Source organism: Anomaloglossus baeobatrachus, chromosome 2 (assembly GCF_048569485.1).
Source record: "Anomaloglossus baeobatrachus isolate aAnoBae1 chromosome 2, aAnoBae1.hap1, whole genome shotgun sequence".
Classification (NCBI taxonomy): Eukaryota; Metazoa; Chordata; class Amphibia; order Anura; family Aromobatidae; genus Anomaloglossus; species Anomaloglossus baeobatrachus.
Window position 1 is genome coordinate 448864784 of NC_134354.1, and position 18942 is coordinate 448883725.

The 18942-nt window shown below is 48.2% G+C and overlaps 2 protein-coding genes across 2 annotated transcripts in view; both read left to right on the plus strand.

The window, feature by feature from the left end:
• Positions 1-16420, plus strand: part of TEX14 (testis expressed 14, intercellular bridge forming factor) — a 304889-nt gene extending 288469 nt beyond the window's left edge. The window contains exons 7-8 of the mRNA XM_075336303.1: positions 8149-8278; positions 16336-16420. Coding sequence (XP_075192418.1) covers positions 8149-8268 — 120 coding nt within the window. The 3' untranslated portion in view covers positions 8269-8278; positions 16336-16420. The remainder of the gene's footprint in view (positions 1-8148; positions 8279-16335) is intronic.
• Positions 8271-18942, plus strand: part of LOC142289832 (uncharacterized) — a 509301-nt gene continuing 498629 nt past the window's right edge. The window contains exons 1-2 of the mRNA XM_075333759.1: positions 8271-8278; positions 16336-16437. Of these exons, the coding sequence (XP_075189874.1) occupies positions 8271-8278; positions 16336-16437 (110 nt within the window). The remainder of the gene's footprint in view (positions 8279-16335; positions 16438-18942) is intronic.

Here is an 18942-nt window from a genome sequence, read left to right on the forward strand (position 1 = left end):
CAGGATGAGAATACCAGACAATGCATGATGGAGCCGGCGGTGCTGCGTGTACTCAGGACCAAAAAGGCCAAAATACAGATGTTAAGGGGTTTGTAGGAAATTAGAAAAAAAGGGTGCTTTACACGCTGCAACATCGCTAGCGATGTCGCGAGTGATAGCACCCGCCCCCGTCGTTCGTGCAACATGTGATGATCGCAGCCGTAGCGAACAATATTGCTACGGCGGCGTCACACGCACATACCTGTTCTGCCGCAGGAACGACGAACAACCAGCAGCATGCACCATCAACGATATTATGAAAAGGAGCGACGTGTCAACGGTCAACGATTTTTGTCGTTTTTGCGATCGTTGATCGTTGCTCCTAGCTGTCACGCTAACGACGCCGGATGTGCGTCACAAACACCGTGACCCCGACAATATATCGTTAGCGATGTCGCAGCGTGTAAAGCACCCTTAAATCTCTCCTTTCTACATAATAAAGTGTCCTCAGGTTATATGTGTTGCTGCCTATGAGCTCCACTGACCTGAACAGACTGAGGTGTAGTACCACATGTACACCATGAGGACAGGATGGGCGCTGTGTATGTCACTGCCTCTGAGCTCCCCTGACATAAACAGACTGAGGTGCAGTACCACATGCACACCATGAGGACAGGATGAGCGCTGTGTATGTGCCGCTGCCTCTGAGCTTCGCTGACCTGAACAGAGTGAAGTGCAGTACCACATACACAGCATGAGGTAGGGGGGCGCTGTGTATGGAAGAACTACGGCATATATAACATAATTCCTTTATTAACCAGTCTGGGCTCAGACCAGTTGGCAATGCTGCAAATAATTTTGTTGGAGAATTTGTAAGACAAATCCACATCGAATCATGTGATTTTCTGTGCAACGTCATTATACACACCTCGGCTACTGCAGAACTTCATCATACACAACCCAGCTGCTGCAGAACCTCATAATACACACCTCAGCAGCTGCAGCATCTCATAATACACACTTCAGCTGCTGCAGAATATCATACAACACACCTCAGCTGCTGTAGAACCTCATAATACACACCTCAGCAGCTGCAGCATCTCATAATACACACTTCAGCTGCTGCAGAATATCATACAACACACCTCAGCTGCTGTAGAACCTCATAATACACACTTTAGCTTCTGCAGAACCTCATATTACACACCTCAACTGCTGCAGAACCTCATCATACACAACCCAGTTGCCACAGAACTTCATAATACACACCTCAGCTGCTGCAGAACCTCATAATACACACCTCAGCTGCTGCAGAACCTCATAATACACACCTCAGCTGCTGCAGAATCTCATAATACACAACCCAGCTGCTGCAGAACCTCATCATAACAACCCAGCTGCCGCAGATCCTCATAATACACACCTTAGCTGCTGCAGAACCTCATAATATACACCTCAGCTGCTGCAGAATCTCATAATACACACTTCAGCTGCTGCATAATATAATACAACACACCTCGGCTGCTGCAGAACCTCATAATACATACCTCAGCTTTGCAGAATTTCATAATACACACATCAGCTGCAGCAGAACCTCATATTTCACATCTCAACTGCTGCAGAACCTCATCATACACAACCCAGCTGCCGCAGAACCTCATAATACACATCTCAGCTGCTGCAGAATCTCATAATACACCTCAGCTGCTGCAGAACTTCATAATTCACACCTCAGCTGCTGCAGAGCCTCATAATACACACCTCAGCTGCTGCAGAATCTCGTAATACACACTTGAGCTGCTGCAGAATATCATACAGCGCACCTCAGCTACTGCAGAATCTCATAATACACACTTCAGCTGCTGCATAATATCATACAACACACCTCAGCTGCTGCAGAACCTCATATTACACACCTCAGCTGCTGCAGAACCTCATAATACACCTCAGCTGCTGCAGAACCTCATATTACACACCTCAGCTGCTGCAGAATCTCATAATACACACCTCACCTGCTACAGAACCTCATTATAACAACCCAGCTATTGCAGAATATCATGATACACACCTCAGCTGCTGCAGAACCTCTTAATACACACCTCAGTTGCTGTAGAACCTCATCATACACACCTCAGCTGCTGCGGAACCTCATAATATACACCTCAGCTGCTGAGGAACCTCATAATATACACCTCAGCTGCTGAGGAACCTCATAATACACCTCAGCTACTGACGATGCATTACATTGATAGAATGGCCTTCATACCTACACTAAACCATTGCATGTGATGCGCAGATGGCAGTGATGCCATGTAACATATGAGGCTCCAATGTTATTTTGCTAGAAGTTGAGGAACCTGACAGCGGATTCCTCCACCTCCCGGGTGGAAGGAATCAGACATCGGCTGTATTATTGCAGTCCTGTATGTTTTACTCTGATGCTGCCACCTTTCAGATAGAACATACATGTAATATGTATCCGGGAATGAAGCTGCCAGGATGAGGAGCCCAGGGGGCCGGTCCCCAGCAGCTGCTCCCTGCTCTGCTGCACTGGAGTGCTGGTGTCTCCCCTGGGTGTGATCGGCTGAATCCCAAAGTTGAGTGATATACCGTATTTTTCGGACTATAAGACGCACCGGACTATAAGACGCACCCTGGTTTTAGAGGAGGAAAATGGGAAAATAAAACTTTAAGCAAAAAATGTGGTCATGACACACTGTTATGGGGCGAGGATCTGCTGCTGACACTGTTATGGGGGTAATGTCCCCAAATTCTCTACTAAGGTACCCCATCCTGGTAATGATCCTCCTGCCTTGTATATGATCCTGCTATAAACCCCCATCCAGCCTGTTCACATATCCCCCCCCATCCAGCCTGTTCACATATCCCCCCCCCCAATCCAGCCTGTTCACATACCCACCCCATCCAGCCTGTTCACATACCCCCCCCATCCAGCCTGTTCACATACCCCCCCCCCATCCAGCCTGTTCACATACCCCCCCCCATCCAGCCTGTTCACATACCCCCCCCCATCCAGCCTGTTCACATACCCCCCCCCCCATCCAGCCTGTTCACATACCCCCCCATCCAGCCTGTTCACATACCCCCCCCCCCATCCAGCCTGTTCACATACCCCCCCCCCATCCAGCCTGTTCACATACCCCCCCCCCCCCCATCCAGCCTGTTCACATACCCCCCCCCCATCCAGCCTGTTCACATACCCCCCCCCCATCCAGCCTGTTCACATACCCCCCCCCCCATCCAGCCTGTTCACATACCCCCCCCCCATCCAGCCTGTTCACATACCCCCCCCCCCATCCAGCCTGTTCACATACCCCCCCCCCCATCCAGCCTGTTCACATACCCCCCCCCATCCAGCCTGTTCACATACCCCCCCCCCCCCCATCCAGCCTGTTCACATACCCCCCCCATCCAGCCTGTTCACATACCCCCCCCATCCAGCCTGTTCACATACCCACCCCATCCAGCCTGTTCACATACCCCCCCCATCCAGCCTGTTCACATACCCCCCCCCCCATCCAGCCTGTTCACATACCCCCCCCCCATCCAGCCTGTTCACATACCCCCCCCCCCATCCAGCCTGTTCACATACCCCCCCCCCCATCCAGCCTGTTCACATACCCCCCCCCCATCCAGCCTGTTCACATACCCCCCCATCCAGCCTGTTCACATACCCCCCCATCTAGCCTGTTCACATACCCCCCCATCTAGCCTGTTCACATACCCCCCCATCTAGCCTGTTCACATACCCCCCCATCTAGCCTGTTCACATACCCCCCCATCTAGCCTGTTCACATACCCCCCCATCTAGCCTGTTCACATACCCCCCCATCTAGCCTGTTCACATACCCCCCATCCAGCCTGTTCACATACCCCCCCATCCAGCCTGTTCACATACCACCCCCCATCCAGCCTGTTCACATACCCCCCCCATCCAGCCTGTTCACATACCCCCCCCCCATCCAGCCTGTTCACATACCCCCCCCCCATCCAGCCTGTTCACATACCCCCCCCCCCATCCAGCCTGTTCACATACCCCCCCCCATCCAGCCTGTTCACATACCCCCCCCCATCCAGCCTGTTCACATACCCCCCCCCATCCAGCCTGTTCACATACCCCCCCCCATCCAGCCTGTTCACATACCCCCCCCCATCCAGCCTGTTCACATACCCCCCCCATCCAGCCTGTTCACATACCCCCCCCATCCAGCCTGTTCACATACCCCCCCCCATCCAGCCTGTTCACATACCCCCCCCCCCATCCAGCCTGTTCACATACCCCCCCCCATCCAGCCTGTTCACATACCCCCCCCCATCCAGCCTGTTCACATACCCCCCCCCATCCAGCCTGTTCACATACCCCCCCCCCATCCAGCCTGTTCACATACCCCCCCCCCATCCAGCCTGTTCACATACCCCCCCCCCATCCAGCCTGTTCACATACCCCCCCCATCCAGCCTGTTCACATACCCTCCCCATCCAGCCTGTTCACATACCCCCCCCCCCATCCAGCCTGTTCACATACCCCCCCCCCATCCATCCTGTTCACATACCCCCCCCCCATCCAGCCTGTTCACATACCCCCCCCATCCCTCCTGCTCATATACTCCCATCCTGCTATATGCCCCCATCGTGCTCATATACCATCCTGGTATATGGCCTGTATCCTATAGCACAGAGAAAAAAATAAACGTTTATACTCACCTTTTCCTCACTCCCTGCAGCACCGATCACATCATCCTCTCTGGCACGCTGATCTGTGTGTGTGGAGCCGTTCCCCTGCAGCACGCGATGTCTTCCTGTCTGTGCCGATCAGCTGACCGGCTCAGCACAGATCAGCTGACCGGCTCAGCACAGATCAGCTGACCGGCTCAGCACAGATCAGGAAGACATCGCGTGCAGCAGGGGGGCGGCTCCACACATGGGGACGGGTGAGTGTACTGATTCACTGCACCCTGCGCTGATGATGACACGCGGGGGGCAGTGAATACAGCCGCACATGATCACTCCAGGCTGTAATTGCCAGGGGTGATCATGCGGCCGGCTCTTTGCTATGCGCGCGTCCCCGCTCGTCCTCCCGTCCACCTGTCAGTGCCGGCTTCAGCGCTGAGAGATGGGCGGGAGGATGGGCGTGCATATGTAATGAGCGGGCCCACGTGGTCACGAGCAGGCGCTGCTGCTGCCTGCTCGTGCCCCCGATGACCTGCAGCACCCTCATTCCCAGCCGCAGCCCTATAGTCAGACCATAAGACGCACCCCCAACTTTCCCCCAACATTTGGGGGAAAAAAAGTGCGTCTTATGGTCCGAAAAATACGGTACACTGTTAGGATTTCACTTGCCGATTTCAGTTGTTTGTCATCTGATCGCTCACATGCGATTTGCAAACAGGTAGTCATAGCCTCCTGTATACAGCAGGAGCCCCAGAGATCCCATATAGAAATTAAAAAAAAAAGATTTTACTCACCTAATCCTGATTCCCAACACTACAGCCTCCGTCACCTCTTCTATGCTGGCCTGCAGAGCAGCGCGATGCGATGACGTCACCATGCTAACCTTGTGGGCACACTGACATCTCCTAAGTCATATAGAACCGTAGCGGTCTGCAGCTTAGGATATGAGCAGTGATAAAGCACGGAGTTCATGCAACCACTGCCCTGAACTGTGTCGGCGTCACGTTGCCCCCGATACAGTTCAATCCTATGACAGAGCAAGAACTCCGTGCTTTATCACTGCTCATATCCTAAGCTGCAGACCACTACAGGTATATGATTTAGGAGATGTCAGTGTGCCCACAAGGGCAGCATGGTGACGTCATCGCATCGTGCTGCTCTGCAGGCCAGCATAGAAGAGGAGACGGAGGCTGTAGCGTTGGGAATCAGAATTAGGTGAGTATAAGGTGAGTACATGAAGTTCAGGGCCGGAGCCCCGGATCTTTGATGCCAGCGACACCCCTGCCGACGGGTTCTCTCTATGTCCAGTTTAGGGGCCCACTGGGGCATTGGCTGGTGTCTGTGTGCCAGAGTGATGCTGGATAGATGATAGGTAGAGAAAAAGAGATCAGACAGACAATAGATAGGATGGATGTATAGACAGACAGATAGACAGGATGGATGGATGGATAGATAGGTAGATAGAGAGATAGATAGATGGATAGATAGATGGATGGATGGATAGATGGATAGATAGACAGAGAGATAGATGGATGGATGGATGGATGGATAGATAATGGATAGATGGATAGATAGACAGAGAGATAGATGGATGGATGGATAGATGGATAGATAATGGATAGATGGATAGATGGATGGATAGATGGATGGATAGATAATGGATAGATGGATAGATAGATAGATGTATAGATGGCTGGATGGATGGATAGATAGATAATGGATAGATGGATAGATAGATGATGGATGGATGGATGGCTAGATGGATAATGGATAGATAGATAATGGATAGATGGATAGATAGATGGATGGATGAATAGATGGATAGATAGATGATGGATAGATGGATGGATATATAGATAGATGGATAGATGGATGGATGGATGGATAGATGGATGGATAGATGGATAGATAGATAAATGGATAGATAGATGATGGATAGATGGATAGATAGATAATGGATAGATGGATAGATGGATGGATGGATAGATAGATGATGGATAGATGGATAGATAGATGGATGGATGGATAGATAGATGATGGATAGATGGATGGATAGATAGATGATGGATAGATGGATGGATATATAGATAGATGGATAGATGGATTGATGGATGGATGGATAGATAATGGATAGATGGATAGATAGATAATGGATAGATGGATGGATGGATAGATAGATAGATAATGGATAGATGGATAGATAGAGAGATAGATAGATAATGGATAGATAGAGAGATAGAGGGATAGATAGATAGAGGGATAGATAGATAATGAATAGATAGAGAGATAGATAAGATGCTTGTATAGACAGACTTCCAGATGTACATACTGATGTACAGATAGATAGGATGGCTGTGTAGATAGGATAGACAGATAGGATGTATGTGTAGATAGATAGGATAGATAGACAGACAGATAGATAGATAGATAGATAGGATGGATGTACAGGCAGACAGACAGGATGGATGTATAGATAGGATAGACACTTCAGGAGACTCTCCGATCTCTTCCCGGATTTCAGCTCCATGAAGGAGGAAGAGAAAACATATCCTGCTGGGAGAAGAGGAGAGCGCAGTGGAGATAGCAGCGCGGTATGTGTGTGAATGTCATAGACTTCTAGAAAGAGAACCATGATAAGCCATGGACTTCCATATTCCCCATACCAGATATGCCCCCACAGTCCCCACCCTGGATGTGCCCCATCCATCCTTACTACAGTCCCCACCCACCATCCCCACAGTCCCTGTCCCTAATGTACACTTGCTTAGGCAAAACTAATTTGTATTTGGTCCTGCCAATAAAGCTTATTTGATTTGATTTGATTGACAGATAGGATGGATGTGTAGATAGATAGGATAGATAGATAATGGATAGATAGATAGGATGGATGTATAGACAGACAGATGTAAAGATAGATGTACAGACAGATGTATAGATAGATAGATAGATTGTATAGACAGACAAACAGCTAGATATTGCACACTATACAGGACACACACATCTTATACATAACACATACAGACAGCACATAGTACATGACATATTTGACACACAGCACATTATACTCACAGACATAGGAGCCTTTCTTCTTCCTGGCCTCCTGGAGAGCGGTAGGTCTTTAGAAGCAGCTTCTCAGGTCGCAGCAGATCAGGCGCCCCTCCCCTCCTCTCTGGTGAAGATGGGAGAAGACAGGATGCAGAGCACACAGGAGGGTAGGGCGCCCTCTGCTGGATCCTGTGCACCACAGGAGCAGCAAATGTAAGTGAACTTCTGTTCCCTGTGGCGCCCCATATACTGTCTACCAGCCGGCGTCCTGTGCGATAGCACCAGTCGCACATAGCTGAAGACGGCCATGGTGGCAGCTTTTCAATAAGGTGCACACTCTGTATTTAACTACAAATAGTTTTGACAGCTTTGGTAAATGTGCTCCACTGTGTCTTGAGTTGCAGTAACATTTTTTTTTCTTTTGCCTTTCAGTTTAGTGTAAGAGATAATGGGCAAGCTGGATTTTTGTTAACTTTCCCTTTCATCGAAGAAAAAGCCTTGTACGGGAAGAATGCAAGCCAATCTTTTCCTTTGCTGCTGGACCGTATATGACCATGACAAAGTAAGGCTGATTCATATTGATATTAGGCTGGCTTCAGACAGCCATGAAACACGGACTGTTCTCACATCAGGAGACCGGGCAGTCATCTTGGCTGAGGAGCGGTTGGTCTGGGTCCTTTTGATCTGAGCACAGTTCGTGTTTACGAACCACGTACAATCGGCCTTAAAGTGATCTTCCCATGATTTAAAGTTATCCTCTTCATAGGATAGGTGATAACTCGCTGATTGCTGCAGCTTGACCATGGGGATCCTAGTGATCAAAGGAAAGTGGCTCTGGATTCATTAATTGTATCACGACATCTTCATGGCTCCAGTTTGATTGAGAAGAGTTGCTCATGATCTAGCTATGCTGCTTTCATTCTCTTTGGGACTGTTCTCCGGGATCTATTAGCTTTTGATTTTGTACATAGCTGTTCCATATACATAGATGGGCCTCATATACTGTATATAAATGGTCAGGGTTACTGTTAATAAGGGATGAAGCTTTCAACCCTTTCAGTTTGTTCATGGCAGATGTTATCTGATTGGGTGCTGCAGATATTGTGGATACTTTTTGGCTTCATTCCTGTTTACGCAAGCGACTAGTTGTACCAAAAAAGTATTTTTTAATAATATGTAGTTTAGTTTTTTCTAAATCTAGTGTACTGGTAGCGGAGAAGATGTACAGTGCTGGCCAAAAGTATTGGCACCCCTGCAATTCTGTCAGATAATACTCAGTTTCTTCTTGAAAATGATTGTAATCACAAATTGTTTGGTATTATCTTCATTTAATTTGTCTTCAATGAAAAAAAAAAAAAATTGTCATAAAGCCAAATTGGATATAATTCCACACCAAGCATAAAAAAGGGGGTGGACAAAAATATTGGCACGGTTTGAAAAATCATGTGATGCTCTCTAATTTGTGTAATTAACAGCACCTGTAACTTACCTGTGGCACCTAACAGGTGTTGGCAATAACTAAATCACACTTGCAGCCAGTTGACAAGGATTAAAGTTGACTTAACCTCTGTCCTGTGTCCTTGTGTGTACCACATTGAGCATGGAGAAAAGAAAGAAGACCAAAGAACTATCTGAGGACTTGAGAATCCAAATTGTGAGGAAGCACGAGCAATCTCAAGGCTACAAGTCCATCTCCAAAGACCTGAAAGTTCCTGTGTCTACGGTGCGCAGTGTCATGAAGTTTAAAGCCCATGACACTGTGGCTAACCTCCCTAGATGTGGAAGGAAAAGAAAAATTGACGAGAGATTTCAACGCAAGATTGTGCGGATGGTGGATAAAGAACCTCGACTAACATCCAAACAAGTTCAAGCTGCCCTGCAGTCCGAGGGTACAACAGTGTTAACCCGTACTATCCGTCGGCGTCTGAATGAAAAGGGACTGTATGTTAGGATACCCAGGAAGACCCCACTTCTTACCCCAAGACATAAAAAAGCCAGGCTGGGGTTTGCCAAAACGTACCTGAGAAAGCCTAAAACGTTTTGGAAGAATGTTCTCTGGTCAGATGAGACAAAAGTAGAGCTTTTTGGGAAAAGCCATCACCATAGTGTTTGCAGGAAAAAAAAGAGGCATTCAAAGAAAAGAACACGGTCCCTACAGTCAAACATGGCGGAGGTTCCCTGATGTTTTGGGGTTGCTCTGGCACTGGATTGCTTGACCGTGTGCATGGCATTATGAAGTCTGAAGACTACCAACAAATTTAGCAGCATAATGTAGGGCCCAGTGTGAGAAAGCTTCCTCAAAGGTCATGGGTCTTCCAGCAGGACAATGACCCAAAACACACTTCAAAAAGCACTAGAAAATGGTTTGAGAGAAAGCATTGGAGACTACTAAAGTGGCCAGTAATGAGTCCAGACCTGAATCCCATAGAACACCTGTGGAGAGATCTCAAAATGGCAGTTTGGAGAAGGCACCCTTCAAATCTCAGGGACCTGGAGCAGTTTGCCAAAGAAGAATGGTCTAAAATTCCAGCAGAGCATTGTAAGAAACTCATTGATGATTACCGGAAGCTGTTGTTCGCAGTTATTTTGGCTAAAGGTTATGCAACCAAGTATTAGGCGGGCTTTGCACGTTGCGACATCGCAAGCCGATGCTGCGATGTCGCACGCGATAGTCCCTGCCCCCGTTGCAGGTACGATATCTTGTGATAGGTGGCATAGCGAAAATTATCGCTACGCCAGCTTCACATGCACTCACCTGCCCTGCGACCATCGCTCTGGCCGGCGACCTGCCTCCTTACTAAGGGGGCGGGTCGTGCGGTGTCATAGCGACGTCACACGGCAGGCGGCCAATAGCGGCGGAGGGGCGGAGATGAGCAGGATGTAAACATCCCGCCCACCTCCTTCCTTCCGTATAGCCGTCGGCAGGTAAGGAGATGTTCCTCGCTCCTGCGGCTTTATACACAGCAATGTGTGCTGCCGCTGGAATGAGGAACAGCATCGTACCTGTCGCGGCAGCGTAATTATGAAAAAGTCGGAGCCTACACCGATGATACGATAACGACGCTTTTGCGCTCGTTAATCGTATCATCTAGGATTTACACACAACGATGTCGAAAGTGACGCTGGATGTGCGTCACTTTCGATTTTGACCCCACCGATATCGCACGTGCGATGTTGCAACGTGCAAAGCTGCCCTTAGGCTAAGGGTGCCAATACTTGTGGCTGGCCCATTTTTCGAGTTTTGTGTGACATGATCAATGATTTGATTCTTGTTTCTTTCTCTTTTGTGTTTTTTCATTGAAAACAAATTAAATGAAGATAATAATACCAAAGAATTTGTGATTGCAATCATTTTCAAGAAGAAACTGAGTATTATCTGACAGAATTGCAGGGGTGCCAATACTTTTGGCCAGCACTGTAATAGAACACAGCTATGTGTTTTATCTAGTTTTTGGTGTTAATTCCCTTCTTGTGTAGCCCCTAATCTTCTGTATCCAAGAAATGTCATTGAAGTTAGTATTTTTCTGCCCTGTTTTGTCACTTGTGAAGCTGTTCTCACTAAATGTATTGGGTACAGGAGATAAAACTGTGGAGCAAAAAGCGCAATAGGGTCTTACACGGTAAGGGAAACAGGAATAAGAATTAGGCACACTCACCTATTGTAATTGTGAAAGTCACAACCCCTGAAAGCAGAGATGGCAACAGCCGCAGCCCCGAGGTAAAACGTACAAGTGTGATGAAGAAGAAATCGGTGCATGCTGCGCTATCACCACGGTATCCGATGTTAATTTTATCCCTTCATTCTTTGTACAAGTCAACACGTTTCAGAGACGACTTGTCTCCTTCATCAGGACATCAAAGAACAGTATCAACTGTTTTTTTTTTGGTCCTGATGAACGAGACAGTCGTCTCTGAAACGCGTTGACCTGTACAAAGAATAAAGGGATAAAATTAACATTGGATTCCCTGGTGATAGAGCGGCATACACCCGATTTCTTCTTCATTACACTTCTTGAATGTATTGGGAGACATTCGTTTTGGCTTCCTAAGTGCAGCACAACCACAGGTTCCATACACCTGGGGGAAACTGCAGCCGTCTCTAACCCACATGGACTCTTTACAGGGTGCCTCCTGGAAGTGAACTGCTTCCAAGCACTCGGAGACCCTGTGACCAAACAAACAGTCTCTTCAATCAGCCAGCAATCTCCATACTGGCTGTAGTCTCTCTCTTGTCATGTGGAAAACAACCTGCTCTGTTCACACTAGAAAAAGGATTTTTCTCAAGAAATTTCTTGAGTCTGAAAGATTAGCGCACTTGCGGTCAAAAACCCATCAATAACGCACCGAAAACCGCATGCGTTTTTCATGCATTTTTGATGCGATTTTTCCGCAGGTTGGTCCCTGTGGTTTTTTTTACCGTTATCTATACCTACAGAAAAGAAGTGACATGCTCATTCTTTTTCTTGTGAAATTCTGCAGAAAAAATGTTCTTGAGAAAAAAACGCAGTGTGTGCACAGCTAATTTTTGTTTCCAGAGATTTTGCTGGGGAATGTCTGCAGAAAGTTTACAACCATTTTTTCAAGAAATTTCTGCAGCAAAACGCAAAAAAACCCGCAGATAAAAACGCAGTGTGTGAACAAGGCCTAATAAGACACATATGGCAGACACACCCATAGGTGGGGTACATGGATGGCCAGACCCATCCAGCACTGTGTCTATTCTTAGGCTGGAAACACATCTATGCGAGTAAAATCAGTCCGACTGGGCTGAAAAATACTCGGCTGATTTTAGTTCACGTTAGGTGCGAGTGCAATGCAAGTGCGATGCTTTTTGCTCGCGTGTGTATTGCGATGCTAGTTTCATGCAACATCTTAATTATATAAAAGCTATTACACATGTGTCATTTAATTAACCTTTGGGAATGTGATGTCACATTCATCTGTTGATTATTTAATGAGCAAAGTTACTGCCACACTCGCAAATGTGAACGCTGGTGCGCGTGTGTGATCCTACTTTTAATCCCTTCCATAGGAAATCATTGGGACAAATGGTGCGAGAAACTCGCAGAAAAGCAGCATGCTGCGATTTTTTTCTCAGTCCGATTTGGACTGAGAAAAAAATCGCAGATGAGAGCTGAATCATTCACTAACATGTGTCCGATTCCAATGCGAGTTTTTCTCGCATTGCTCTACTGCGAGAAACTCGCAAGTGAGAAGCAGCCCTTAGGGCTGCTTCTCACTTGTGAGTTTCTCGTAGTAGAGCAATGCGAGAAAAACTCGCATTGGAATCGGACACATGTTAGTGAATGATTCAGCTCTCATCTGCAATTTTTTTTCTCAGTCCAAATCGGACTGAGAAAAAAATCGCAGCATGCTGCTTTTTTGCGAGTTTCTACTGCGAGTCTCTCCAATGCAAGTCTATGGGAGCGTGTAAAAAATCGGATGTCACGGGACGGCACTCACACCATCCTAGTGACATGCGATTTTCTAAATACATTTCTCGCATGTTTCCTAAAACACTGGAAACGAGCGATGTCTCACAATGTCTGTCAATCACTATTCTCTGTCAGTCGGTCTCTCCCTCTCGGTCCTCTATTCTCTCTCTGTCGGTTGGTCACTATCTCTGTCCCTCTCTCACAGTCTGTCGGTCATTTTCCCCTCCTCTCTCATACTGACCGTTCCCCGATCCCCGGCGCGGCGCTGCATGGCTTTCTCACTGCTGCGGCGGATTTTACTATTGTGAAAAATCCGGCCGCTCATTAAACAATCTCGTATTCCCTGCTTTCCCCGCCCACAGGCGCCTATGATTGGTTGCAGTGAGACACGCCTCCATGCTGAGTGACAGGTGTCTCACTGCACCCAATCACAGCAGCCGGTGGGCGGGTCTATACTGTGCAGTGAAATAAATAAATAAATAATTAAAAAAAATGGCGTGCGGTCCCCCCCAATTTTAATACCAGCCAGATAAAGCCATATGCCTGAAGGCTAGTATTCTCAGGATGGGGAACTCCACGTTATGGGGAGCCCCCAGCCTAACAATATCAGTCAGCAGCCGCCCAGAATTGCCACATACATTAGATGCGACAGTTCTGGGACTGTACCCGGCTCTTCCCGATTTACCCTGGTGCGTTGGCAAATCGGGGTAATAAGGAGTTAATGGCAGCCCATAGCTGCCAATAAGTCCTAGATTAATCATGTCAGGCGTCTATGGGACACCCTCCATGATTAATCTGTAAGTTACAGTAAATAAACACACACACACATGAAAAAATCATTTATTAGAAATAAAAAACACAAACAAATTCCCTCATTACCAATTTAATAAGCCCCAAAAAGCCCTCCATGTCCGGCGTAATCCACGGACCTCCAGCGTCGCTTCCAGCTTTGCTGCATGGAGGTGACCGGAGCTGCAGCAGACACCGCTGCTCCTGTCACCTCCAAGCAGCAACTGAGGTGAGTAGCGCGATCTGCTGAGGTGTCACTGAGGTTAATCGCGGCCACCGCTGGATCCAGTGACAGCGGGTAACCTCAGTGACAGCTCAGCTGATCGGATACTCACCTCAGTTGCTGCGTGGAGGTGACAGGAGTGGCGGTGTCTGCTGCAGCTCCTGTCACCTTCATGCTGGAAGCGACGCTGGAGGTCCGTGGATTACGCCGGACATGGAGGGCTTTTTGGGGCTTATTAAATTGGTAATGAGGGAATTTGTTTGTGTTTTTTATTTCTAATAAATGATTTTTTCATGTGTGTGTGTTTATTTACTGTAACTTACAGATTAATCATGGAGGGGTGTCTCATAGACGCCTGACATGATTAATCTAGGACTTATTGGCAGCTATGGGCTGCCATTAACTCCTTATTACCCCGATTTGCCAACGCACCAGGGTAAATCGGGAAGAGCCGGGTACAGTCCCAGAACTGTCGCATCTAATGTATGCGGCAATTCTGGCCGGCTGCTGACTGATATTGTTAGGCTGGGGGCTCCCCATAACGTGGAGCTCCCCATCCTGAGAATACCAGCCTTCAGCCGTATGGCTTTATCTGGCTGGTATTAAAATTGGGGGGGGGGGACCGCACGCCATTTTTTAAAATTATTTATTTATTTATTTCACTGCATAGTATAGACCCGCCCACCGGCTGCTGTGATTGATTGCAGTGAGACACCTGTCACTCAGCGTGGAGGCGTGTCTCACTGCAACCAATCATAGGCGCCTGTGGGCGGGGAAAGCAGGGAATACGAGATTGTTTAATGAGCGGCCGGCTTTTTCAAAATAGTAAAAGCCGCCGCAGCAGTGAGAAAGCCGTGCAGTGCCGCGCCGGGGATCGGGGATCGGTGAGTATATGAGAGAGGGCTGCTAACTTCAGTCACTCAGGAGATTAGCGGTCACCGGTGAGTCCTTCACAGGTGACCGCTAATCAGGACGCGACACAGACAGAGCCGCAGCATGACAATGAAGTCGGGTGAAGTTCACCGAGTTCATTCTGATTGTGCGGCTCTGTCTGTGTCTGCTGTCATCTGCCATTCAGCACTGCTACATGGCTGTCTGTGTCTGCTGTCAGCGGCCATGTAGCAGAGCTGAATGGCAGATGACATAGTAAAAAATATGCATTACACACGCATTACACACACATTACACACGCTAGTAAAATCATTAATTTATTCAGAAAAAGCATCGCACTTGCGTTGCACTCGGACCTAACGTGAACTAAAATCAGCCGAGTTTTTTTAGCCCAGTCAGACCGATTTTACTCGCATAGATGTGTTTCCAGCCTTAAAAGGACACTGACACTTACTATATTAGGCCCCTTCACACGTCAGTGATTCTGGTACGTTTGTGCTTTTTTTTCTACGTACCAGAATCACGGACATACGCAGACCCATTATAATCAATGGTCTGCTCACACATCAGTGATGTTTCCCTGAACGTGTCTCCGTGCAGCGTACACCCGTGGCCGTGTTTCTGCACGGAGACATGTCAGTTTTTTTTCTGGCATCACTGATGACCCACGGACCACACTATGGTGTGATCCGTGTGTGATTCGTGAAACACCAGAAAATCACGAACATATTAAATATTAAATATTTTCAACTTACCTTGCCTGCGATTCGCTCTGCAGCCTCCGCTCTCGGCAGCTCCTGCCCGGCTCATGAATATTCATGAAAGCAGGAACTGCCGACCCGGAAGTAGGTGCTGAGATAGGTGGGCGGATGCTGCAGAGCCGAGGAGTCCAGCACCATGGACAGCAGCAGTGAAGGCAGGTGAGTAATGTCCATGTGCAATCACGGATCACGGATTGCACATGGACAACCCACGTGTGCCGTGAATCACGGAACACGGAGGGACATGTGAGTGTTTTACACGTCAGTGAAGAACGTCAGTGTTTTTCACTGACGTGTGAAACGGGCCTTACCAAGAGTTAAGGAACTACAAGTCCCATAGTAAACATTCCATGTTTATATTGCAGGGGACCTCTTCCACTGCGATACATAGCGACCATTTACAACATAGGTGGCCGCTAGCTCACACAGTGTAATCGTAAAATATTTAAAATGTTTTCTGTGTTAATTAAACTTTCTTTACAATCGGGTATTTGTTGAAGATCCTTCTCAATTCTTGCAGTTTGCTGTGGGGAAGTACAGAAGTTACAGTTAAGGGGTTACATGACGTCGTGGATAAAAAGTGCTTTGCTGATCTTCTTATAACAGAAGAGGAGAATTTTAGGTCAGTGATTTTTTTTCTTTGCACATGTTTAAAAGGTAACTTTTAGGCTATGTGCCCACGGGCTCTCGTACGAGCGCATGTTTCCCGCAGCTGCCCTCCAGCGTCCGCAGCTATTTTTAGCTGCTAGATTACAGCGGAATAGCTGCGGGAAACATGTGGACATTCATGCGGCTTACCTGCGGACGTCCCGGCCTCTATCTCCATAGCGGAGGGCCGGGACATCCGCAGGTAATTTCACAGAAATAATTGACATGCAATTATACCTGCGGATGCGGACATCCGCAGCATGTTCGGCGGCCACACTTTCCGCAGCGTGGACACAGCACTCCCCATGTCCCATAGGATAACATGGGGAGTGACTGTACATGCTAAAACCTGCGGATTTATCTGGAAAATCCAGAAAAATCCGCAGGTTTTCCGCGGCAAAATCCGCACAAACAAGCTCCCATGGGCACATAGCCTTACTGTGTTACGGGCTATGGTCACACCTGCACTGGAGGTTCTGAGCCACTAAATTAGAGAACAGCTCAATGTACAATGCTTACAGAGATGTGTCACTTACCGGGCTGCTTGCTGCAGTTTTGATAGAATCAATGTTTTATCAGCAGGAGCTTATCACTAGAGGACTAGTAAACCTGTTGCCATGTAGTCGTCTATGTTCATGAGCTCTGTATAACCCACGGCCCCCTCACTGATTGGCAGATTTCTGCCTATACACATTGTACACATAGAGCTGCCAATCAGTAAGGCCGCTTTGCACACTGCGACATCGCTAGCATCGGCTAACGATGTCGCGTGCGATAGCACCCGCGCCCGTCGGTGGCACGATATGTGGAGATCACTGCTGTAGCGAACATTATCGTTACGGCAGAGTCACACGCACATACCTGCTCTGCGACGTCGCTGTGACCGGCGAACCGCCTCCTTTCTAAGGGGCGGTTCGTTCAGCGTCACAGCGACGTCACAGCAGCGTCACTGAACCGCCGCCCAATAGCAAAGGAGGGGCGGAGATGAGCGGCCGGAACATCCCGCCCACCTCCTTCCTTCCTCCTTTTCCGGTGGAGGCAGGTAAGGTGAGGTTCCTCTTTCCTGCGGTGTCACACATAGCGATGTGTGCTGCCGCAGGAACGGCAAACAACATCGTTACTGCAGCAGCAACGATAATTGGGAAGAGACCCCCATGTCACCGATGAGCGATTTTGAATATTTTTGTGATGATTCAAAATCGCTCATAGGTGTCACACGCAACGGCATCGCTAAAGCGACTGGATGTGCGTCACATATTCCGTGACCCCAGCGACATTGCTTTAGTGATCTCGTAGCGTGTAAAGCCCCCTGTAGTGTGGATGGAATTATACTTAGCTCGGCATTAGGAGAACTGGTAGATCTGCAGTAGAGAAAACAAGGATTTTATAAAAACTGTAGCAAGCATCCCAGTAAGTGACACATCACTGGAATCAAAGTCTCTGCCCCTACATCATGCTACTTTCAGATGAGGTAACCACAGTGTGATGACAGATTGCCTTTAAAGTGAATGCTTCAATTTTAATTTTAAAAGGGCGATGTCCTGTGTAAATGATTTTATGACTCGCCCCAGGGCTATGGGTACTCGGTCCCGGACGATGTACTACTGGGATGTGTCACTGGGTGGCCATTGCCCTGTTCCGTGACCCTGGGGGTCGCTTCAAAAGGGGTTATGTACAGGTGAATAGTTAATAATATTTATGTCATGACGCACTTTTGGGTTGCGGTTATAGTGATGGAACCGCTGCTGCACAGTCCCTCTGCTGGAGCTCATGTTAATGGCAGCCTGGATGTTGGGCCCTCTGCAAGTAAGGCCGGGGCCCCGGGGGTAGGTGATGGAGTTGATTATGGAAAGAAGGTAGGCCACACAAGGGATTGCAGTGTAACTGGTTCTCTTTACTCACAGCAGTTGGATGGCTTGTACCCGGAGGAAGGCTGGTATTCACCACTGGTCCCCTTAGTCCCAGTGCCAGCTTGGTGACCTGGTGGTTTCTTTCCCCTGCACCCTTCTCTAGTTGGTGGGTCCCCGTGGCTTGGAGCGTCTGGGGGTCCCCCCTGGTAGTCTCTCAGTCTTTAGTCCGTACGGCGGCAGTTTGAACCCTGTAGGGTCAGTGTTCTGTTCCGGTCCCTGGTTCTCCCATCACTGCTGGTGCCCTCGGATTTCTAAGGTCATTGAGGTCCTGGATGGTCCCCTCACCATGCAGATTTTATCAGGTCTTCCTGGAGCGTTTTCCTGACCTAGGGCTCTGTACCCCGTCAATGCTATGGTTCCGGGAGTACTCCACCGTACTCCACTGGCAGCCACACGCCTGGGCCCTCAGGTCACTGTTACACTCTCCTGTCAGAGTATGAAAAAAATGTTGTGCACTCTGCCCTAATAGGGAGAAGGGGTTGAGGTGCTAGTGAGAGGACCGAGGTCCGAGTTACAATATATATAAATCACTGCACTCTCATTGATTTGAAGAAGGTATCAACAGATTC